The sequence below is a fragment of the Podarcis liolepis genome, assembly GCF_965112155.1.
Source record: "Podarcis liolepis genome assembly, chromosome: 6".
In the NCBI taxonomy this organism is placed as follows: domain Eukaryota; kingdom Metazoa; phylum Chordata; class Lepidosauria; order Squamata; family Lacertidae; genus Podarcis; species Podarcis liolepis.
The window spans coordinates 55,994,643-56,019,315 of record NC_139559.1 but is presented as its reverse complement, the minus strand read 5'-3'; the positions used below and the strand labels follow the sequence as shown (position 1 = coordinate 56,019,315).

General features: G+C 40.4%; 1 protein-coding gene and 1 long non-coding RNA gene across 8 annotated transcripts in view; one reads left to right on the top strand and one right to left on the bottom strand.

The window, feature by feature from the left end:
• LOC310709628 (uncharacterized protein) overlaps positions 1–24,673 on the bottom strand; it is a 37,868-nt gene that overhangs the window by 4,796 nt on the left and 8,399 nt on the right. For 2 of the 4 annotated variants that reach the window (XM_083509527.1, XM_083509525.1), the window contains exons 2-6: positions 24,351–24,476; positions 6,681–8,165; positions 3,291–3,396; positions 1,451–1,577; positions 1,052–1,082 (exon numbers count right to left, since the gene is read on the bottom strand). In XM_083509527.1, coding sequence (XP_083365653.1) covers positions 1,052–1,082; positions 1,451–1,577; positions 3,291–3,396; positions 6,681–8,165; positions 24,351–24,453 — 1,852 coding nt within the window. In that variant the 5' untranslated portion in view covers positions 24,454–24,476. Of the gene's footprint in view, positions 1–1,051; positions 1,083–1,450; positions 1,578–3,290; positions 3,397–6,680; positions 8,166–13,316; positions 13,449–24,350; positions 24,477–24,673 lie in introns of those variants that run through there. The other 2 variants (XM_083509526.1, XM_083509528.1) reach the window with 2 other exon arrangements.
• On the top strand, positions 13,715–24,357 carry LOC310709720. 4 transcript variants are annotated; one of them, XR_014527628.1, is made up of 5 exons: positions 13,715–13,819; positions 14,280–14,357; positions 20,774–20,850; positions 22,702–22,825; positions 24,130–24,357. It is a non-coding gene; the product is annotated as an uncharacterized lncRNA (long non-coding RNA). The 4 variants fall into 4 exon arrangements; XR_014527627.1 differs by lacking the exon at positions 22,702–22,825; XR_014527626.1 differs by lacking the exons at positions 20,774–20,850; positions 22,702–22,825.

Sequence of the window (24,673 nt, the reverse complement as noted above, 5' to 3'; positions counted from 1 at the left end):
GGAAAGAACCTCAGTTTGCTATGTATTTTTATTTATTTTTATTGATTCAGGGGGGCAGCTGCCCCCCCTGCCCCCCCAGCTACTCCCATGCATATGTGCTATTTTTCCTGTGGTATAACTAATTTTTAATATTTTTGTGTATTCGTTAATTATTTATATCTCACATCTTCAGCCCCTTGAAAGGATCCTCGCAGTAGATAAGAAAACATGCACAAGCATAAAAGGGCATCAAAACGTATTTAAAAAGTAAAGAATAAAGCAACAAAAGCAATTCAACTGATTCTTGCCATGAAACAAAGTAGCAAGGCCATAATACTCCAATTTGCAAGTTGGAGTTTAGGGTAGATGTATTGAAGACTCTCTTATTAAAGAATAATGATTATTGGCCAGCTTTTCAAAAGCACATACAGTGTGTGTCTGAAAAGCACCATTTTCACTATACAGTAATTGAAAGTGACCAGAAGAGCTAGAATCCGTTATAGGGTTTTTTGTACCCTCTTCCATACTGCAAACTTGTATTTTAAGTGTTAAATTTCTACAAACAAAATGCAGCTGTAAAAGGAACTGCAGGTTCTGAGTATTAATGGGAGAAAGTGTTGTTTTATTCCTTTTGGCACTTTTTTGTGAAGAGACCAAGATTAGATGTTCCTCATAAGGAAGTCCATGCACTTTAGACAACATGGTCTCTGTGTAAGAGCCCCTTCTTGTGGATGGACAATACAACATGGTATGATGACTTCATCTGTTTGTTTCATCTATTTGTTAACGTTACATTTATTTCCTGCCCTACATTTATTTCCTGGCCTAAGCATCCTCAGTCATACAATATTATTGTATGTAGGGGTATATCACATTGTTACCAAGAGCCTTTTCGCAAAATGTTTTGCCTGAATCTAATTTTTCTAGTCTTTAAAAATAGACAACTGATAGTAGGAAACATGCATTTCCATATAGTTAGTAGTTTATATGATTTCTACTTTGTTTTATTTTACAAGCGATGCCAGCAGTATAACAAATTTTCAAACTGCACTCTTAAGAAAAGTTTTAATACCTGTTGCCAATATTTGATTTTTCCTTGATTCCTGTGAGACATAAAAGGAAAGATTATAATCAAAGCACCATGATTATTATATTAAAAATGATATAAAATAAAGTACTTTCAACTGTAGCTTGCTTGGTTTATAGCTGGCTTGTAAGAGACTCAGGAAGCCTCTGCATTCCTGTTCTAGTGGATCTCCACTACCCCTGTTCTGCAGAAACTCACCTACTGAGACTTCTGCTCCAATGTAATTGGTTTCCTATGGCTCAGAGTTGCCATCTTACAGAAAGACCTCCCTTGCTAAACTAGTGCAAACGTGTTTCGGTTTGAGGGATTAACTTGGCCTCAAAATATTACCAGTGCAAAAATGCCACATATATTAACAGTTCACTTTCCATTATTATATTTTACCTGTGGTTGTCCAAAATGAAAATTCTGTGAAAGAGAAATAGGCGGACAACACTGAGAAGCAGTGTGTTTCCATTCCTTTTTGCATTCTTCGCCTTTCAAACCAGCTTCAAGAAATGGAACAAATTGCCTGAAATGCATTTTAATATATAAATATTATGGTTCTATAGATCATGAATCTAAAGAACTAACATGTAATAAAATTAAACAGCAAGGTTTTAAAAAATGCTTTGCTGGTATATATCAGAGGTGGGAACCCTAAGGCCTAGGAGCTGAAGGTGGTCCTCTATTTCTCTCTATCTGGCCTTCAGAACTCTCCACAGGCCATGGCCCTCAATGACTCCTTGTTTTTGAGTGGCTGGAATGTGCTCTTGCTTTTCTGGATAGAGGATCCAAAGTGGTATGTGCTCATGGGCAAAATTTATATCTGTTGCTCCACTCCCTTTTATCTCCCTTTTTATCTTTATTCAAAAGGAAGCTGGCAACATTGCAGAGGGAAGGAATAGAGGCCACCATTATAAGGCACTAGTTGTGGTAAATTGCAGAACCCCAAATTACACAAATGTATATTTTCCTGTAACGGGGAATGGAATCCCAGGGTTATTTGGATCTGTTTGGCAGATGTGCACTATCTTCTGGCAGAGAGGTGGGGAGCCATAATAACCTTTCTCTACCTGGGACTTAAAATGTTTGGTATGCTCATAGTCAAAGGGGCTCTCCATAAAACATTGTGCTTGTGGCCTTTTCCCAGTCACACTGCCCCCTCCTTGCCCCCTCCCACAAGGTTAAGGGACACCACCAGACCCTCCAATTGTCCCTATTTTCCAAGGACATTCCTGATTTAGAGAAGGTGTCCCAGTTTCTGATTTGATCCAGGAATGTCCCGCTTTTTCCTAGGATGTCCCTATTTTCACTGGAGAAAAGTTGGAGGGTATGGAATTGTCCAACTCCCGAGTCATCTGAAGACAATCCTGTATAGGGAAGTTTTTTTTAATGCTTAATGTTTTATTGTGTTTTCATATATGTTGGGGCAACCCAGTAAGATGTGTGGGGTATAAATAGTAAAATTATCATTATGAAATGGGATGTCATTGGAGAAATGTTGGAGGGTATGAACCACCTGCCCTGTGGAGAGGGAGGGAGGCAGGCAAAGACAAAATCAAGGCCTGCTCCAATTGGAGGGTCCATCTCCCCACCTGGGCAAAATTTCCACGTTATATATATTTGTCTTAGTAGCTTAAAATTGTAAGTCCTCTTGGGTGCCTTGGCAGAAGGGCAGTATATAAATGCAATAAATCCATCAATAATAAAAATTCCCCAGTTCATGGAGATGTAAGAGGTGCGATACTCAACCAGTCCTTGCCCTAAGCCCCACACATCCCTGTCGTGGAAGCAATACAGCAGGATTGTTAATTGTGACTGTCTGGTATGAATATATTATGTCAGTCCTTCCAGTCCATTTCCAGTCCATATTAACTTTTAAAAGCCCTAAACAACTTGCAGTCAGTTTACCTGAAGGATCACCTCCTCACATAAAACTGCCTCAACTTTAAGAACATATTTTGATGCCCTTCTCAATATACCACCACCAAACATGGTGCAGAGAGTGGCTGCTAGAGTGAGAGCCTTTTCAGTGGTGGCACCCTGGTTGTGGAATACTTACCCCAAATGGACTTTATTTGTGGCGACACTGTGGTCTTTTTGGTACCTTTTAATTTTATTACTCTATTTTTTATTTATTTATGTCTTGAAACATTTAGTGCCTTTCAGATCTTTGGGATTTTTAAGATACATTGTTTAGAATATATATAACAAGATGAACTACTAAAACCTTTAAACCTACCTTCTATTATAGTACAAGTAACCTGCTGCTAATGCCAAAGTAAACAGAGCTAGTCCAAAAATAGTGGCACATGCTATAAGGGCAGAAGTTACATGCGTCAAAACATCTAAACAGAAAAAAATATTTTGAAAGTTAATAGTATGTACTCAACATTTACTTTGTGGGTGTTTCTTCTTTAAAAAATCACACTTCTGTCACAAACCAGACACTTTGAATGTGCAAAGCTAATTAGACATTTATAGCAGCGTATCCATGTTACTGAACGCAGGTCCTTTACACAGCTGTAAAGCAGAGTGACGTAGGGCAATTAAAAGTAGGTGGGATATGGGTGCTGACCTCTCCCTGTCCTTCACTTTTGACCATAACAATCCCTTCACAAAGTTGTGTTTTTGACCTTTTGACTCCAGTACCAGAAATAAACCCAGCTAGCAGAAATTCTGCCATACATCTAGGGCTGAAAGGAGCAAAAGCAATGGGAAGAGAAGGGTCTCTTACTCCTTTCCTCCTGGGCTGTTTCCTCTGCTTTAAATTACCATCACCACTACTTTACAACAATCTATTTTTCCCCTATGGGCCAAGAGACAGATTACTTTAGAAGTATACATTTCATTCTGTAATTTGTCTCTCTGCCCATAGGATAGAAAAATAGATGGTGAGTCTTTGGTCAGCATTGGCCTTTTAAAATTCTGTTTAAAACATAGGTAAAGGTAAAGGTACCCCTGCCCGTACGGGCCAGTCGTGTCCAACTCTAGGGTTGCGCGCTCATCTCGCTCAAGAGGCCGGGAGCCAGCGCTGTCCGGAGACACTTCCGGGTCACGTGGCCAGCGTGACTAAGCGGCATCTGGCGAGCCAGCACCAGCGCCACACACGGAAACGCCGTTTACCTTCCCGCTATAAAGTGGTACCTATTTATCTACTTGCACTTAGGGGTGCTTTCGAACTGCTAGGTGGGCAGGAGCTGGGACCGAAAGCCGGGAGCTCACTCCGCCGCGGGGATTCGAACCGCCGACCTTGCGATCAGCAAGTCCTAGGCACTGAGGTTTTACCCACAGCGCCACCCGCGTCCCACTCTTTAAAACATAGATGAGTATTTAAAAGTAATATTAGATCTAGCTGTATTTTTTCAACAATTTTCAAAATCAGCCTCTACAGTACTTTAATACATTTGGCACAGATTGTTTTGCCAATATGACAGAATGCATGCTGGCGACAAATGTATTGCTCTGCTTTCTTTTGAACCACATCAGCAAGGCTAAGAGTGGGGTCTTGCCATCTGGGCAGCCCAGGACCTCCATACACACTGCTCAAGCTTGCACCTCAGGGAGGTCACTTTGGTGCTGCTAATACAGTGGTTTTACTTCACCCACGGAGGCGCACTCCATTGTCTCTCAAGGCAGACAGATGCCAACAACAAATTATTGCCATCTCACTGACAAACAAAACTAGGTTGTTTAGACACATAATAGAACCAGCACTTCCCAAGGTGACACAACATAGTGAGCAGGAGAATAGAAAATTAATTAAGGATATGTTTCCGTGTTTTTGCCAGATTGCAGGCCTGTCTGTCTAACAAGGCTTAAGATATTACCAATAAAACACTTATGGATTGTAAAAAAAAGTACAGAATCACTCAAGGCAAGATGACTTGCCATTGCAGGATGACTCATGGGAAGTGTTTCATGAATGAAATAATAATAATGATGATGATGTTTGTCTACTCCATCTCCAGCAAATCTATCATATCAGTAGCTAGAACTTCAGAGACTAAGGCTAAGGTCTGTAGCAGAAGTCCATAAACAGGGCCCTGTAACCAGCAAGGAACTCAGAAATTGCAAGGCTCAATATTATGTTCCTTCCATTTTGAGTGATATCAGCCTTACAGAATCTTCCAAGGCCTCCAAGATTATACAAGCTCTATTACTCAGGCCACAATCTAGTGCAATCAGCAGTATGGGGCATACTAACTCTTATATTTATGCAACTTCATATACAGTATGTAACAATTTACTGATATGCCAAAAAGAGAAAGCACAGATGTTTAGAATTTGGTGTCAGACTAGAAATCCTTGAATACAATTCTTATTTATATTTATTTTTTATTTGTGTTAACATTTACAAGACATTTCCCAACTAAGAAGAGTCCTCAAGGCAATATTTAAAAAAACAGCAAAGAAAAGAAAAACAAACTTAACATTAATTTAGCACTGCCAGAGCAAAACAAGGACAAAAGTGAGCACAACGGACAACAAAGGCAGCGGCCTCAGCAAAACCAGCAGTCAGAGAAGATAACTTATCAATACTTAAAACCTGTTGGAAGTATGACATCCTTCCCTAAATATATGAAGGTTAATAAGGGGCCAGAAGAGCCTTTCACAACTTTGGCTTCACTTCCCCAAATAAAAATATTTTAAATATAAAGAAAACATGGTTTGTAGGACTGTCCTATGTTTAAAGAAATCTCAGCTGATCAATCAAGCTGGTTTTAATTTATTAATCTATTAAATCTGCATAAGTTTGCATTATTAAACATTTATTATGAAGCAGAAAATACTTCCTTAGTGCAAGAGCATTGCCATGATTTTCGTTGGGGTGGGCAGCCAAAGTAAAATACCCCTAAATAGGACATGGGGGGCAGGCTTCTGCTGGGGGGGCGGGGAAGAACCTCAGATAATTGAGTACTTTCAATGATTTTCAATAATATTTGTGAAGTCCCCCACCTTGACTACGCCCATGCCTTAGTGTTTTGGATAATGGATACATATTCTGCAGTACCATCTCAAAAGAGGCATTTCCTGTGTAAGAGGGAATGACCTTTCTAAAGTGCCATCTTCACTTTTGTATAAGTACTCATATTAAAAATGTTTAACATTTGGGAGGGAAATGCATTGCCCAATTACTCAGGGACGCTTTTAAAAATCAGGATACATTTTAAAGCTATGCCTCTAACTAAGGAGTAGGTTAGCGCCAGCCAGCATGGTCAATGGTTAGTGTTATGTACTGAAGTTCTCACCCTGGGCCAGCAGGGGGATACTGTAGATAGTTATGCAAATGAAGGATCGAAAGTGGCGTTCAGTGATTGGATAGTTTTAGAAAGTTGTTACAGTAACGTGGTACTGGAGCTCTATGTAAGCAGGCTGACTGAGCCCTTCAGTTCAGTTTTGCCCTGGCCTGTGAATAAACAAGAGCTGTTTGAAAGCTTTGTTGTCTGATATGTTCACCCACAACTTAACAGTTACCAATGATGGGAGCAGCAGTCCAACAACATCTGGAGTCACAGATTCCTAACTCCCAAGCTTGCTATCAATTAAATGTTACAGCCTTAACTCTTAAAAAATATCATTTCTATTCTACATGTAAATTATAGCATAAATAACAGCAGCGTAAACCTACCTACAGATATTGGTACCGTTTCTGCTTTTGCCGATCGTTTCGTTCTTTCAACAACCGATGGACCTTTAAAAATGTGTTTAAAGAGATATAACAAGATTGGTAAACTCTCTTCCGTATCAAGATGCTTTCTTACCATGAGTGCTTTTAGAGGCGAAATTCTAAATCCCTTATGAGCAACACTCAAGTATTTCTTTTTTATTCTCTTTGAGGGTTGCATGAGATATTTCAGCATTTTTGTCATGTAGATTGATGCCTTTGCTTCATCCATTTCTGAAGTAAATACTTCATTCTTCATACCCACAGCAGTTTTAATGGCTGGAAAGGTAGGACTCATTAAGGAAGGCTGCACATAGTAAATTGTTGATAAAACTTCTATTCCATTTTCCCCAGTTTTATTTTCTTTAGCTCTGAGCCACTTGACTAATTTCATTAATTTTTTGCTTCTGTACATTTTTATTTGAAATGCAGACTCCTTTATTTGTTGAATGTTGGGCATTACAGGTTCATGTCCTGAGAATATTTTCTGTTTGCTGGCACTACTTCTTTGGTAAGTAAATGCATGTATAAACGGAAACTTCTCATTTGCATTCATATAATTTTTAGTTCTTGTTTTCCATTTTTGCAACTTGATATTTTCTCTGATAGGAAAGCTTGTCCCCCGCAGAAAACTTTTAGAGAACTGGCCATATTTTTCAAATCCCATATATGGGCTGCTCCATTCTACATTTAATATTTTCTTCCCATCAGTCATTCTGAATTGTTCTTTATTGTAAATATTTGTGTTCTCTTTAGAAAAGACCCTTTCGTTGACAGAAGTGAATATTCTATTACTGTTATTTTTAGATTTTTTCTTTCGTAGTACCTCAGCTTCAGTAAGCACTTTTTCTCTTGGTATCTGTGGTTTTACTAACTTTATCACCATACTTTCTAAACCTTCCTGATCTTTTTGGAAATATGCTTCTTCAACGTTTAACATCATATTTGTTTGACATGCTATATAACCCAATAGTGACCCAGCTCTTATGGAATTGTGCCTATTTTCAAAGTATGTGATTTGCAATTGCTCCTTTCTTTTAGTTTCAGATTTCTTTCTAGCACCATTCAAAATACTGTGCCAATTCGCTTTTACTTCATAACCACCACATTTTCTGTTCAGAATATTCCTGAGTATGTGTCTTAAATAACTTTTTCTTCTCAGAATTAGTTCACTTCTTCCTAGATGTTTTCTTGAAATGTGTACACTTATGCTTCCATCTGTAATTGGATATGGATTTCCTTTATATAATATTACATATTTTAGCAAGATTTTATGCTGATAGTTCCTGTAAGCATTCTTCCTAGATGTTTTCAAATTTGTTCTGAAGCTGCTGTAATTTCTGATGCCCCTTTTCTGCGTTGACTGGTCTAAGATCACATTTCCTGATGTTTTGCATGAACAATTTTTTGCCGCTGGTACTGATACTTGTTGATACTCTAGTACGTGTCCTGCAACAAAGCAAACAACATTAATTTAATTAAAACATTTTAAGCTGCACCAAGTTCTAGTTATTATAAGGCTAAAGCTCAGTTACGTATAAAGCTATTTTTGCCAGTGCACAGTTCTTTAGGACAGGGTTTATGAACAACTCCCTCAGCGCAGAAAACTTTACAGTATGGCAGACTTTCGTAAATTTATAGTGGCATTATGTATCATCACAACTGCTAAGGACTAGTCCATATGTGGGGGTCTTGTAGTAAGGTTAAAGCTTACTGGGAAATGATATATAATGAACTGAAAAGGATGATCAAAATAACTTTTATTTAAAAAACCCAGAAGCTTTTCTTTTAGGAATTATAGGGACAGAACTATATTCCTCACCAAACAGATTCCTCACTGGCCTTGCAGACAACTTCATTGTCCAGAAAGTGGGAGAAGCAACAAGAGGAACAGCCATTTTAGATCTGGTCCTAACCAATGTTGATGAGCTGGTTACTGGGGTAGAAGTGGAAGGATCATTAGGCGCAAGTGATCATGCTCTTCTGAAGTTTACTATACAGCGGAAAGGAGCAGCCAAGCATACTAGGACTCAATTTCTTGACTTTAAGAAAGCCGACTTCATAAAACTTAGGGAAGTGCTGGGTGAGATCCCATGGACAGTAATACTAAAAGGAAAGGGAGTTCATGATGGCTGGGAGTTTGTTAAGAGGGAGATAGTAAAAGCACAACGTCAGGCAATTCCCCATGAGACGGAAACATGGAAGGTGCCTAAAGAAGCCAGGGTGGCTATCTAAAGAACTTTTAACTGAGTTAAGATTAAAAAAGGATGTGTACAAAAAATGGAAAAGGGGGGAAACCACCAAAGAGGAATTCAAACAAATAGCCAGCACGTGTAGACACAAAGTCAGAAAAGCTAAAGCACAGAATGAACTCAGGCTTGCTAGAGAGGTTAAAAGCAACAAAAAAGGCTTTTATGGGTATGTTCGTAGCAAAAGGAAGAACAAAGAAACAGTGGGGTCACTCAGAGGAGAAGATGGTGAAATGCAAACAGGGGACACAGAAAGGGCTGAACTCCTCAATGCCTTCTTTGCCTCAGTCTTCTCCGATAAAGAAAACAATGCCCGACCTGAAGAATTTGGAGCAAATGATTCAGCAAAGGAAACACAGCCCAGAATAACTAAGGAGATAGTACAAGAATACTTGGCTAGTTTAGATGTATTCAAGTCTCCAGGGCCAGATGAACTGCATCCAAGAGTATTAAAAGAACTGGCAGATGTGATCTCAGAACCACTGGCAGTCATCTTTGAGAATTCCTGGAGAACAGGCGAAGTCCCGGCAGACTGGAGGAGGGCAAATGTTGTCCCTATTTTCAAAAAGGGGGAAAGAGAGGACCCAAATAATTACCGCCCAGTCAGTCTGACATCAATACCAGGGAAGATTCTGGAGCAGATCATTAAGAAAACAGTCTGTGAGCACCTAGAAAGGAATGCTGTGATCACCAATAGTCAACATGGATTTCTGAAAAATAAGTCATGTCAGACTAACCTGATCTCGTTTTTTGACAGAATTACAAGCCTGGTAGATGAAGGGAACTCAGTGGATATAGCCTACCTTGATTTCAGTAAGGCATTTGACAAGGTGCCCCATGATATTCTTGCAAAGAAGCTGGTAAAATGCGGTCTTGACTATGCTACCACTCAGTGGATTTGTAACTGGCTGACTGACCGAACCCAAAGGGTGCTCATCAATGGTTCCTCTTCATCCTGGAGAAGAGTGACTAGTGGGGTGCCACAGGGTTCTGTCTTGGGCCCGGTCTTATTCAACATCTTTATCAACGACTTGGATGATGGACTCAAGGGCATCCTGATCAAATTTGCAGATGACACCAAACTGGGAGGGGTGGCTAACACCCCAGAGGACAGGATCACACTTCAAAACGACCTTGACAGATTAGAAAACTGGGCCAAAACAAACAAGATGAATTTTAACAGGGAGAAATGTAAAGTATTGCACTTGGGCAAAAAAAATGAGAGGCACAAATACAAGATGGGGGACACCTGGCTTGAGAGCAGTACATGTGAAAAGGATCTAGGAGTCTTGGTTGACCACAAACTTGACATGAGCCAACAGTGTGACGCGGCAGCTAAAAAAGCCAATGCAATTCTGGGCCTCATCAATAGGAGTATAGCATCTAGATCAAGGGAAGTAATAGTGCCACTGTATTCTGCTCTGGTCAGACCTCACCTGGAATACTGTGTCCAGTTCTGGGCACCACAATTCAAGAAGGACACTGACAAACTGGAACGTGTCCAGAGGAGGGCAACCAAAATGGTCAAAGGCCTGGAAACGATGCCTTATGAGGAACGGCTAAGGGAGCTGGGCATGTTTAGCCTGGAGAAGAGGAGGTTAAGGGGTGATATGATAGCCATGTTCAAATATATAAAAGGATGTCACATAGAGGAGGGAGAAAGGTTGTTTTCTGCTGCTCCAGAGAAGCGGACACGGAGCAATGGAGCCAAACTACAAGAAAGAAGATTCCACCTAAACATTAGGAAGAACTTCCTGACAGTAAGAGCTGTTCGACAGTGGAATTTGCTGCCAAGGAGTGTGGTGGAGTCTCCTACTTTGGAGGTCTTTAAGCAGAGGCTTGACAACCATATGTCAGGAGTGCTCTGATGGTGTTTCCTGCTTGGCAGGGGGTTGGACTCGATGGCCCTTGTGGTCTATTCCAACTCTATGATTCTATGATTCTATGATTCTATGATTCTATGATTCTGTGATTCTATGATTCTATGATTCTATGATTCTATTCTATGATTCTATGATTCTAACTACCTAAATTGTACAGAAATTTATTTATGTTTGCTACTGTAGCAGCAATAATGTTACTTGCCTATAAGTGGAAAGAAACAAGAGTCCCAGTAAAGGAAGAATGGATACAAAAACTTATGGAATATGCAGAAATGGCGAAACTTACCAGAAGAATAAGAAATCAAGATAACAAACTTTTTATAAAAGAATGGAAATTGTTTGTTGAATATTTACAGATAAATTGTAAACAGATAAAAAAAAAACATTAGGAGGATTAGTGTCATAACCTGCAGTTTTATAAGAGTATATATTTACAGTAGATAATTACATGAGTAAATTAAATGAACTTGGATATGCAGAAGATATTAAGAAATAAAATTTAAAAACCACAGAAAGAGGGGGAAGGAAGTCAAATTTTGGAATGTCAAATTGATTGTAAAACTAATGAAATGTATAAATTTGAAAAGTATAAATAAAAAACTAAAATGACAACAACTGATAAGGACTAGGATTGTCATAACTGTAAAAGCCACATGATGCCTTCTGTCTCTCTTTGTCATACATCATAGTGTAGCTTGACACAGAGACACGGTGCCTAGACAGGGTCTCCATGAAGCGCCTGTTTTAGATGCTATGCAAAAAGGGGGACTTTTCCCCTCAGCATCCCTTTCACCAATAAGACCAGTAACCACTAATGGTGCATGTGGTGAGGCAGAGCCCCCCTGCTAAAAGAAGAATTGCTACAGCTTACCATGCTGCTGGAGCTGGGGAAGTAGCGAGGCATCGTGACCCCCAATCTGCCACACCCCTTACTGCAACCCCATGGCCCAGTGCAATCCAAGCCATGTCTGCTCAGAAGTAATTCCTATTGAATTCAATGTAATTCACTCCCAACCAAGTGGCACCAGGATTACAGCCTTAGGCAGTGGACCTCCTGCTGTTGATGGACTCCAACTCCCATCAGTCTCAGCCAATCACAGACAATGGCCTGGGATGATGGGCATTGTAATCCAACAACATCTGGAGTGTCACAGGTTAGACCAGGGGTCAGCAAACTTTTTCAGCAGGGGGCCAGTCCACTGTCCCTCAGACCTTGTGGGGGGCCGGATTATATATATTTGGGGGGGGGATGCAAGAGCACCATGAGCTCCAGTGGCTGCTTACCTGTGTCTTACGAGTGGCAGGGGCTGGTGGCAGTGGAGGGATGATGAGCGGCGCGTGAAAGGGCTCCGGAGAGGGGCTGGTTAAAATGGCAGCCACTCGAAGCCCAGCCCCCTTCCTCTTCTAGGCAGGGAGGGGAGAAATCAGGAGGGAGGTAGAAGGTGCCGCCACTGCCGCCATGTGAGGGAGAGGGAAAGTATTCGTGTGCTGGCAATCCCTGCGGCGATCCCTGGACCATCTGTGGGCCGGATCCAGAAGGCAATTGGGCCTGATCCGGCCCACGGGCCTTAGTTTGCCTACCTATGGGTTAGACACTGAGGGAAGTTACAACAGATTATATTTCTAATCAGCTATCACAGCAGGCATTAAAATATACAGTGGTGCCTCGCAAGACGAAAATAATTCGTTCCGCGAGTCTTTTCGTCTTGCTATGCTTTTCGTCTTGCGAAGCACGGTCCGTCGCAACTGCGCCTCTTCAAGCGGCTTTTTAAAAAAAGTGCAAGACGTTTTCGTCTTGCGAAGCAAGCCCATGGGGAAATTCGTCTAGCGAAGCAACACAAAACCGAAAAACCCTTTCGTCTAGCGAGTTTTTCGTCTTGCGAGGCATTCGTCTTGCGGGGCACCACTGTACCCAAATCAAGAGGAAAGCCTGCCTATAAGGAGATTGGAACTGCCAGCAGTTCCCTATTTGGTAGGAAACATAAAGGATAAACACACTGGTAATTTAATGTAGATTCATTTGAGACATCTCAGAATTACTATTGGTTTTTTTCTTGTTTGTTTAATTCAGATTTGACTTTGTATCTATGTGAATTCCACAATGGGTCTGGCAGCGGTATCTAACGGATAATGATTTTTGTTATGTCTGAAATATAAAGTTTCCTTTAATTCTCAGGTTTGAAAGTCAGAGTGACTCTAGATTTATATTGTTGGGAAATGGCAGTGCCTATGAAACTTGGAGAAGGTATTGAAGTCAATATATACCCCTGCCATGCTTACTGCGTTGAGGGCAGGCCCCTAAAACCTCAGTCCCACCAAATAAATGCTACCCATGACTTCAAGCCCATACCACACAGTCCTCCCATTTTTTCCTTTCAAATACCAGGGACAGAGTGAGCAAGGAAGGAGCCCCCTAGTTTCATTTCGCAAACCCCATTCCCAGCTGTGACTCTATGCCTTCCTCTCACCTGGCCACACTTCCCAAAGGACAAGCAGATGGCCCAGAACAGGAGACCCTGTGACTGGCACCAGAACCAGCAGTGTAGCCATAAGGGATCTAGTGCTCAGCATGGCTTCCTCCTGGCTGGTGTAGAGGTAGAGTTGTTGTAAATGGTATGTTCCACAGCCGTCGCTGCTGTGATTGTTGGAATGGAACAGGCTGAGCGGGCCTGACAGTTGAAAACAGTTGGAGCCTGCAGCTGTTATGGCTATGTTGTGCTTGGCTCAAAAGAAGTGATCAAGTCTCTCGTTAATATTTTCATTACCAGTTTACTGCTGCTACAGACCACCCTAAAGGGAGCAACCTTTTCTAGAGCTTTTATCACACAGATCCATAGGGGAGCCTTTGCAACTCCCAAACACACTTGAATTCATCGGGCTGTAATAATCAGCGGGGACGCTGATAGGATGGGAAATCTCTATATGGAAATACAGAAGCAACTGCATCACCTACAATGTATTATTCCTCTGTGTGAGTACCTGGGAATCTGTGGAGGAGTGAAGAAGGTGGCAGGGAAAGATGAATGGCATTGCTGAGACACAATACCTCAGCAGTAAAAACATTACTAGCCTAGAAGATCAGGGATTGCAGTCTATGGTTGCATTCCTAGTCCCATTTGCCTGGAAGTAAACCCTATCAAACTCAATAGGATTAATTTCTGAATAGGCATGTTACAGATAGGTAGCCGTGTTGGTCTGCCATAGTCAAAATAAAAAAAATCCTTCCAGTAGCACCTTAAAGACCAACTAAGTACTTAGTACTAAGTACTTAGTTGGTCTTTAAGGTGCTACTGGAAGGAATTTTTTTATTTTGAATAGGCATGGTTAGGGTTGCACTGTAAAATACAGCATAGCCCACCTAGTAAGCCCACACTGGTAAGATAAGGCAACAGTAATGTCTGTAGCTAAGAAAAGCGTTCCTACTTTTGCAGGCCAGCAAAACCACAATGTTACTCTGAGGAGACCCAGAATGTCCCATGCATGTCAAAGGTCTCAGGCACAAGCAGCATGTAAGGTCAAACACATGATACATCTACTTATTAAACAAAAGTGCAATGAATGTGAATATGGAAATAATGAGTTTATATCAGTTCTTGTGTTTGTATGGTAAGTCATTGTCCATTTTATATTGAATTTGTTAGAGATAATTCATGGATAGATAGATATGGTGAGGTATAACTGGCAATAAAACTATAGAACACACTCATGCCCCATTCCAGACTGGCAATTAAGGGATGGGGGTAAACCCTTTCCTCCAAGCTGTCTTACTAACAAAAAGCTGCCTTCTCTCAAAGATGTCCCACAACCAAAACATATGACTGTGGCAATCTTGCTAGCTAATTCTCTGGCCTAACACACAACATCTGATCCACAGGGTACACCTTACAATTTGGACACCTGGCCCAGCAAGCAGGCTGCAAAAGAAAAAGCACAATTGGGCTCCATAGAGGGCTTAGCACACTTGATGACTTTTTTATTTACTGTACTTAGGCTCAGACCTCCTGGGACTTCCTAACATAACTCCAGTTCACCCCCCTTCATAGCAAATATCATCTTAAGAAGGATTTAAGCCCCGCCCCCCCGTGCTGCAGTTTTAATTCAGGCCTAGGCTTGCAGGAGCTGCTGTTTTTAATTTTATACCTTTTACATAAAAATTGCAATCACTGATTTCTTGTCATGTCCAGTTTGGCCCACTACCATGTCCAGTTTGGTCTCACTACCATGGAAGTTTGGTTGACAACTCAAGCCTCTTCATAGCTGATTTTAAAAGACTCATGAGCATCTCCTCTGAGCTCCCAGAAGGAAAACATGATTGCTGATTTACTCCCAAGTAAATGTGAACAGGATTTCAATTGCTGTTTGAATGGTAAAACTACTTGTACTTTGAAAAATCTGACATCTGAAAAGTTAATACAACTAAACTGTAGCAGCGTATCAAAAACCTTAAACAACACTCAGAGTCTGGTGTAAAGGAAAATTATTCATGCAGGAAAAATACCACCAACCCAACAGGAAACCCAATAGTCATTGAAGAAGAGCCAATACAAATACCCCCCAAAGTCCCAGCCACTCCAAGAGCAAGCCATAATACACTGTGGCCCTGACATATTGACATAGGCTATTTCCCCGGCAATTCCTTGGATTTCATAACGGTCTGGATTTTTAATAAACGGGTAATTCCTGTTCAGCTTTACAGAGGGCTGAACACTGCCATGAACAGTGGTGAGTAGTACCACTGACCAGTATAGGTATATGCAATATTATTTTCCACAGGTATATAAAAATATAAAGATTTTGTCTATATACCTTGCCATACTAGACCTGATGCAACATGACAAGGAGCCAAAAGGTTGACTAAGATTGATAAGCCAGACATAAACAAGGCTTCTAACTTATTAGTAATTAGAGGAACAAAATTACCATTGTGTAGGTCTTCTGGGAAAGGCTTTAGTGAAAAATGTACAATGTAAAGGAACTCAAATGCCTCTTAATTGTTAATAACTTTCAGTTTTGTCCTCTAGAACTAATCGGCTTGTTTTATGTTTGCAGAGTTCTCTCCATTTTTGTAGCTTTTCAGCCTTTTGTCATCTCATATAGGAACAGCGGTACATGGCTTCAAGAACCGGAGTTCAAATAAGACTAACATAGCCTCATCGTATAGCTCTGCTACTTAATATTGAATATTATGTACAGAATCATTTCTGAAATAGTTAAAAAAAATATACCAGCTGCAGAGTGGTGATGATCTTAACTGACTTTTACCAGTAGCTTTTTATTGTCCACAAGGTGGTGCTCTGTCAAACAAGTAATAAAACAGAAGGGGATATGATCTTGGCTCTGGGTGTATCATGTTGTTCACTCTTAAGCCATGAAGGACTGTAATATTACAGACACACAGAGAGAGAGAGAGAGAGATGAGAAATGCATAATGTAACAATAATGTATTAGACATAAACACACTGTAAAGAGCTATTGTTAATGATTAAATATTATATGGAATTATGATACCATTTAGTTTGATTTCACACCCACCCTATCCCTTAGGCTTAAGATGACAAACATCAGTTTTAAAAACTGCATTTGCAAAATGCATAAAACGTGGAATTTAAACACTTACAAACAGAAAACTGAAATGGCTCTGCACTCATCATCACCGATCACTACAATATGCATTTGGGGGAAATTCCTAGCCTAAGCTTTGGCATGTCACCAGATACAAAGTTCCAGGCTAGGGATCAGCTGCTAATAACTTGTCTCTGTGGGCCCAAAACAATTCAAACTCAGGACAATTTCAAGAGGCCCATTCTCTGTTGAATATCAAGATTGCATATGGGAAGGTGCTTACTAGGTAGTATAGACACCAAGCCATTCCAGTTTAGCACCTATCCAAATGGTGCCAAGTGTGTGCCATTTTAGCCATACTTTTTAAAATTATCATTTCATTATCAATCTTTTGCCTTAAATAATTTGAAATACTTAAGCAATAGTGCTTAATTTTTTAAAGTACTTTAGCACATATTAAAAAACTAAATAAGAACAGTGTGTGCGCACACGCAAACACAGAGCCTTTCCAGTTAACACCATTTTATCAACACATGAATCCCCTCCCCCATTTTTACTGTTTCCTCCTTAATGCCAAAGTATCAACGATAGCTTAGAAATTTAAAGAGCACTTCAGAAATTATTTTTTAAAATTGATCTGGAACAAATGGCATAAAAAATGGCATACTCTGGTTAATTGTTCCTTTGGCATCCACACAGTTGTTTGACACCCTCTGTGGAATGTAGAAGAAAGCAGAGAGAGAGAGAGAGAGAGAAAGAGAAAGAGAAAGAGAGAGAGAGAGAAAGAGAGATAGCTATAACTCTCAATATGTGAAAAGAAAAGTGCAATTCCTCATACAGCTTGCAATGACCAAATAAGAATAGGCCAGGACTAAGTGCTGCCAGAGCTGGAAACACCCACAGTCTCTATGACTATAGAACGTTTTTTACATGTAACAATTTAGAAAAATAATAATTATTGGTGATAACCTACTTGTTTTATACTGCAGTGTATTTCACAATAGTGAAGTTCCATGGACAATGCTTAGTGCAGCACAAAAACTTTAAAAAATATATGCATATTGCTAACAGGAAGGAATTTAGAGTTGTAGTAGCATCCTGTAGGATGTGTATATTTCATTTTGATACACGATGATTTACAGAGGGCTGCGCTTTCAGCTATACGTTCTAGTCATTGTGGTATTAGGATTACTGTGGCTACATCTAAACACAGGAAATAAGTACAAGTATATTGGTAGATATGATATCTATTTCCCACTTTTTAAAAACAAACTGTTTCAATGTCTACATATCACAATTAAAAGAAATGGATTATAATTTGCAGAAACAGGTCACCAGCAAAAAGAACAAAAGAACACAAACTGGCAGTCAATATTATTGTAATATTAGCATTGGTTTCCAGGCTTAGGGCAAACTACCATTTACAATGGAAATGAATGACTATACCTCTGTTTTTAATTACAAATAGCAGTGGCAGGGGGGCAGGAGGAATTGGGACTAGCCTGTGAGGGGTCAGCTGTTTTTTATTTGTACTTGGAGCCTCTATATCTCAGGAGGAAAACACAAACCCCACATCAATTTCCCTTAGTAGTTAATATCATAATATGCTGATGCTCAGAGCTTATATAGAAGTCAAGGAGAAAGGTAAGACTGCCTGCTTGCCGTCTAGGTACTACCTCTTTAGTGGAATCATGGTCAGAATGTACTACATGTGTTAGCAGCATACAGTTCTTAAAGCAAATAGACTTCCAGGAGCCACCTTGGCTGAAGAAGTAAAAAGGCAGTAATTTCAGAGGCAGTAGCTGTTGGCACAAACTCAACTCTGGGACAATTTGGTCTTGTCAATACTGCCGTTTGTTTCCTGCCACCCTTACAAAAGGGGATTCCACTACAGCCATATTGTTATAGAGCTGTCATTTCAGTTCATCCCAGTCACTCAACGGTTCAGCAACCCAAAGAAGTCTGAGAATGAAACTGTAACACTGTAAATATGGACATGAATACCATGGATAGAAATTTTCTTTGTGTGAAAACTAGGTCTCCGTAGATGCGTACATTGGGTCTTGAATTTCTGTTAAGGCCTATGGCTACTATGCAGATAAAACCAAACTAACTGTATTAATTACTGAAAAGCTGAGAAGCAGCAGGAGGAATTAAACACCGTGCTCTTCCAACTACTTTGTAGAGGGGGAAGGAGAGCTTGCGCTGACAGTGTTCTAGGGAGAGCAGAGGGGAGGGGTTTTTTTGGGGGGGGGTGCAGGATGCACAGAGGGAAGAAAGAGGAGAAAGTCCCATTGCATTATCAGGACTTGCTGTGCTGACTCCCACAAGCACACCTAGTTAGTTGAATCTGGCCCAGTTACCGTACATTGCAAATTTGCTTAATTTTAATTTTTTTTTTTAAAAAAACCACTATAGTGTTAACAAATCAATGTAAATAATTGAAAACTAAATATTATTGTTTTGTCTATTCTTAGTAGAACCACTAGTTACTAATATGACACAAATGAGATAAACTTCACTCACACAGTGCCAAATAATCGATGCCAGTCAAATGACAAACTCTACTGACAACAGGTATTGTTAAGCACACTGTTGCATATTTTATGCTGCTTGACTCATCTTAAAAAGTGGCATCTGATAAATCCCACAAGCCGACTCAGTGACTAGCTTGGGATACAGGCCCAAGCAGGCTATTGACTGATGGCTCTTGACAGCTTCTAGTGAAGTGGATCAGTTTAATGCTAGACTCATAGTGGATAATTCATACTCTTATCCATAGGCCTCTGAGAATTAAAAAAACTGAGCAAATATCATGGGTAAGAAGGAGACCATTTTCTCACATGGGAACAAGGCCTAGGACACTCTGATGTAAAATAAAAAGTACATCAGGGGAACTATGTTTTATACACATTGGGGGGTGCCCTGTCAGTTGAGGTGCAAAAGAGCCCCTTGTCTGAACTGACAGTGGAGGTCGGATTGGACCTCTCTCTCTCTCTCTCTCTCTCTCTCTCTCTCTCTCTCTCTCTCGCTTTTCTTGTCAGTTAGTCAAGGCATTTCTTTTCTGGAATGCCTTGACTCTGGAGCCAAGTGAGGATTCCCAGGTAAGAGCCTCCCTCTATTGTGTGGGCAGGTTATCCCTCCCCTACCTGGCCTGGTCTCCTTGGCAACGCTTCCCCCAGGTGGGATTGGACAACTAACTGAGGTAGGCGGAGACCTCCCACCTGAGAGAAGGCAAAGCCAAGCCTATGCTGATGGAGCCGCTCCAGATCCAGGGGCTGTGCGCGTCCATGCAAAGGCCCCCCCCCCCCGTTTTATGCGGGGAGCGATCATTCTGGCAGGCTTTTGGCCTGCCATTTTCAATAGTGTTTAGTGGACTAGACTCCTGCCTGAGAAGTTTTTATCCTCAGCACTTGTCTCTCTTTATATTTTAGTAGTTTATTCTTTTGGGGTTTGTTTATTTGGTAATTTTAACAGCTTGTAAGATGCCCAAAGTATTGCTACTGCAAAAGGAGGGCAAGGTATATCAGTACTGGGCAGTATCCAACTATGCCCTGTCAGAGCAAGGATTTATGCTTAACGCCACAGAACTCCCTCTTCCTCATCCCTCCAGTGCCGGATTTACGTATGAGCTAAACAAGCTATAGCTTAGGGACCCACTCTCTTGGGGGGCCCCAAAAATTTTAAAGGAAAAAAACTGGGTATACATAAAAAACAAATAAAATGGCTTTGGATAACTATTAGGTCCATAAATTACCGTATTTTTCGTCCTATAGGGCGCACCGGCCCATAGAACGCACCTCGGTTTTTTGGGGGGAAATGAATAAAAAAAAATCCCCCCCAGCCGCGGCTGCTGCCCCAAGCCTTGCGCACACCTGCCCGAAGCACAGGGCACCCTCCGGAGGGCGCCCCGTGCTTCGGGCTGCAGGCTGCCGCCCGCAAGCCTTGTGAGCCCGCGGGAACTCCCACCGGGCTTGCAAGGCTTGCAGATAGGTTCCTGAAGCCTGGAGAGCGAGAGGGGTCGGTGCCTTTCACTCTCCAGGCTTCAGCGAAAGCCTGCATTCGGCCCATAGGACGCACACACATTTCCCCTTCATTTTTGGAGGGGGGAAAGTGCGTCCTATGGGGCGAAAAATACAGTACCCTACAGCATATATTCAACACAAAAAACAGCAACAATTTGTTGTTGACAAAGGACAGCTGGACATATAAAGGGTCCCATTACCTTCAGTAGCTTAGGGCCTCATCAAACCTAAATCCGGCCCTGCTCTCGCCCACATGACCCACACTCCCCCCAAATCTGTTCTAAAGGGCTGAATGAAACTCAACCCCAAATAACAATTGTTGCTGTTATTATTTTCAGACCAAATATTCAAGATAGCAGTTGAGATGCAACTTTAAAGGCAGTTGCTGGCTTTGTTTCTCCAGCACCTTCATTGTGTAAGTTACGTTTGTGAGGTTAGCTGTGAAACATCCCTCTGGGTTCATCTGCCTGCAGCTATCATAAAGCTTCTTCAGCCTTGACTCTCTTTGCTTCAAAGATTGTATAGAAGGACATAGCACTGGTGTGTATGCTTCCTCTCACCAAAAATATTGAGGCCAAATGCAACTCTCTTAGATCTGCTCAACTGGTTTCATTTCAATAATGCTTTCTGTTTTTAAGTTACAAAGAAAACTGTCAGTAATCTGCTTTTTCACAATCTGCTCTTTTTTATTTCTTCACTTGAAAAGACAGTATTCTATAACAGTCTTTGTGTGTATGTCAGAAATATAGCTATTGCATGCCCTGGGGAAATATAAACAATCTGCCATATGGCTCATTATTGTTTTTGTCATTACTAGATTCCCAATAGCATATTTCTTCATTTGACACAATTGCCAAACAGAACACAATTGTGTTATTGAGATTATACAATCCATGCAGACAGTGTGTGAAACCCTGATTCTTAGACTTTCCTCTAGCTTGTGTAGCTTTAGTGGTTTAATAAGCAACTACACTGGTGTCTCAGTTCAAGTACAAATAGGTTTTTTATGCTTCAAGGAAGGGGAAAGGGCATATTGTATACAGCACTTGCTATTTTAACCTCCAGAGTATTTTTTTAAAAAAAATTGGCATTGTATAGTTTTTTTTTTTTTTAAATAGAGAATATGGCTGAAAGGTTAATAATGAGTACATACTCTATGCAAATAAAAGCACGTGATATAAAATATATTGGGTTACTGTATTAGAAAAGCAAGATATTTCTGAAGTAATGTACTCTTAACAAAGGCCACCAAGTTAACAGTAACTCTTTTTCTCTTGTTAAACTAAGTAACAAAAAACTTCTAGGTGGCTTTTCTGGCAAAATTATATTCAATGTGACATGCAAGCAATTGCTATCACTAAAATAATAAACATTAATTAACCAATGTAATCACTAAGGCCATGATCCGGCACACACTAGCATTTAACCAAACAGGTTCGAACAAAATACAAAATATCCTTTCTCATTTTGTGCTATTTTATCCCTTTTCTGTTTTTTAACAGTGGAATAAATATAGTTGTTCTATATTATAAAACAGCAGCAACATCACACCAAATATTTTAGAGATGGTCAAATGAGTTTTATCTAAAAGTTTCCAAAGTGACTCATGCTGATATTTAGCAGTTATTGGAATTTCTTTTACTATTCAGTTCTTTGTGGAGGAATGACCAACTGTTCTGCATACATAAAAAAGGATTTTGCACAAAAAGGCAAATGGACATGATAAATGGGTATACAATTGCACATAGTGCTGAGAAAGTGGGAAATGAGTTTATCTTCTCCCCTCATAATGCTAGAACCCAGAATCATCCCATTAGGCTGAACAGTAAGAAACTCAGGACAGTCAGAAGGAAATAATTCTTCTCACATTGCACAGAATCCACTTACACAAAGTGTAGTGATGAAAACCAACTTGGTTGGCTTTACTAGGGGATTAGAGAAATTCATAGAGGATTAGGCTATCAATAACTACTGGTCGTAAGGGCCACATCAGTGGCAGCACATGCGATGCAATGGAGCCACCCTCCCAAAACCAGCATGAACAGCTGCTTACTCAAACAGGGAAAAGTGGTGGTGAGGTTGGACCTGCACAGTTGCACCACAGAGGCTGCCACTGCCCAATCCAGCATTGCCACAGGTGCACCTGTGTAGCCCTCACCTGGCTGCCCCACAGCATATCCGGGTAAGCTGCAGTGCTGCCATGTTTGAAGCATGAGTCTGCCCCATCACAAACATCACTACTGGTTTATATATCACCCATTAACAGAGGCAGTACACATCTGAATACCAGTTGCTGGTTGGGGAACATGAGCAAGTGACTGCTATTCTGCCCATGGCCCGCTTGTGGTCTTCCCAGAGGCATCTATTTGGCCTCTTGAAATATGAACTAGGTAGGCCATTGGTCTGTTCCAGCATAGTTTTCTTACATTATAAATTGATTTGAGATGTTTGTTTTGTTCTAGCCTGCATTTATCTGAAAAGCGTTTTTTCAAAGTGGCATACTCTTTAAAAAAAAAAATCAATACAATGCAGATTGCTGTAGGAACACATTAAAGTTTATGTGTTAATTGACAGTAACCAAACATAAAAAAATGAATCTTACAAAGCACTGGGGGTTGTTTGCATTATGAGTGTATGTAGATCCAAAGCATATACGGTGTATTCTCTTGTTTTCTCTCACTATTACATAACAGCAGCAAAACAGGGAATACCATAGCTGTGAGCGGAATCATTTTAACTTGAAATGACTTATCTCCAAGAGCTAGGCTCTGTTCCCACCCCCACCCCATATTGATTTTAACAAAAGAAAGAAAAATGCTCATTATATAAATAAATAAATCAAAACTAAAAGAAAATTTAATTCCTTTTCTTTTTTAAAAAGACAAATAGTACCTTGAGCAGATATGAAGCTCCCACAACAGAGTTGTTGTGGGGATGAAATAGGGAGTAGGAGAACCATGTACACCACCTTTAGATGGTATATGAATGTAATAATAAATAAATATTATAAGAGGGAATGTCTAGGAAAGCACACACTTGTCTGTAGAGAAAATTGTCCTTTAAAAAGAAATCCAAATGGGTTTTCCTATTGGCCAGTAATATAGATGTACAAAAGTGAGAAAGGATGTGAAATACGATGTAGTAATCTCCCAGACCTTTGGTCACAGTGATGAAAACTAGAGGAAAAGCTCTCTCTCTCTCTATATATATATATATATATGCACAATGAATATACTCTTTTCAAACTGCAAAGCAAAGAGCTATGGAAAGCCCACTTATCAATGGTACTTAGCTTTGGGGAGGGAATAATAAGGAACTGGTCTGCGCTGCATTTTTTCCTGAGATTTCACCACGTATTGGGGTCATGAGTCAGAAATGCACAGCGCCACATGAAATTGTTGGCAAACTGAACTCATGGCAATGCACTCTGATGACAAGGGTACCTTGGGCAACCCTGTAACGCTCCTTCAGTCAGCCCACACTCTGCTGTGCTTCCAGGGTTGTACGAACTGACCTTTAGTTCCATATACATGCCATTTAGGCCTGGGTGCCAAAGAATCTTTATGATTGTTTTTCTTTCTTTTTTTAGATGTAATGCAAACATTAACACCTGCATGGCTCAAGTTGGGTTTCTCTAGCCATAGTTGAGCAGCTAAATGAAAGCCTGATTCTTTACTGTGTTTTTTTTTCACAGACACCTTCTGTGGCATTTATAAGAGGAAATCTCTTCATAACAATCCCATGAGCTGCGTCATGGGCACAGCAGTTCACAGGACCAGGAACGAAGACCCTGGCTCTGATGCTATGACAACACAACTGGTGTCTTTTTCCTCCTATTTGGGGTGAAATGGGACTTTCTGGCCAATCTGAGCTAGTGAAATCCTGGGCTTTTCTGCATTTGATAAATTTGGTTACCTGACAAATAGCAGCAGAGCCAAATAGTATTGGATTTGTCGATGAAACTGTGGAAGCTGCTTTTTTCAATGCTGTGGTTACAAACAACCTTTTCAGATTTCATTCCTTGCTCAATAAAGTATTGATCTGTAATGAAATAATGAAAGAAAAGCCACTTTAAATGATAAGGAAATCGGCAGCAACAATTTGTAAAGCATGTTATAACTGTTTGCTATCGTTCTTCTGGAGTACACATTTAGTAAATTACTGGAACATATTGTTAGATGAGTTATATATATATTGGGTGGTATTTTACTAAGTATTTCCAGACAAAACAATTTTTT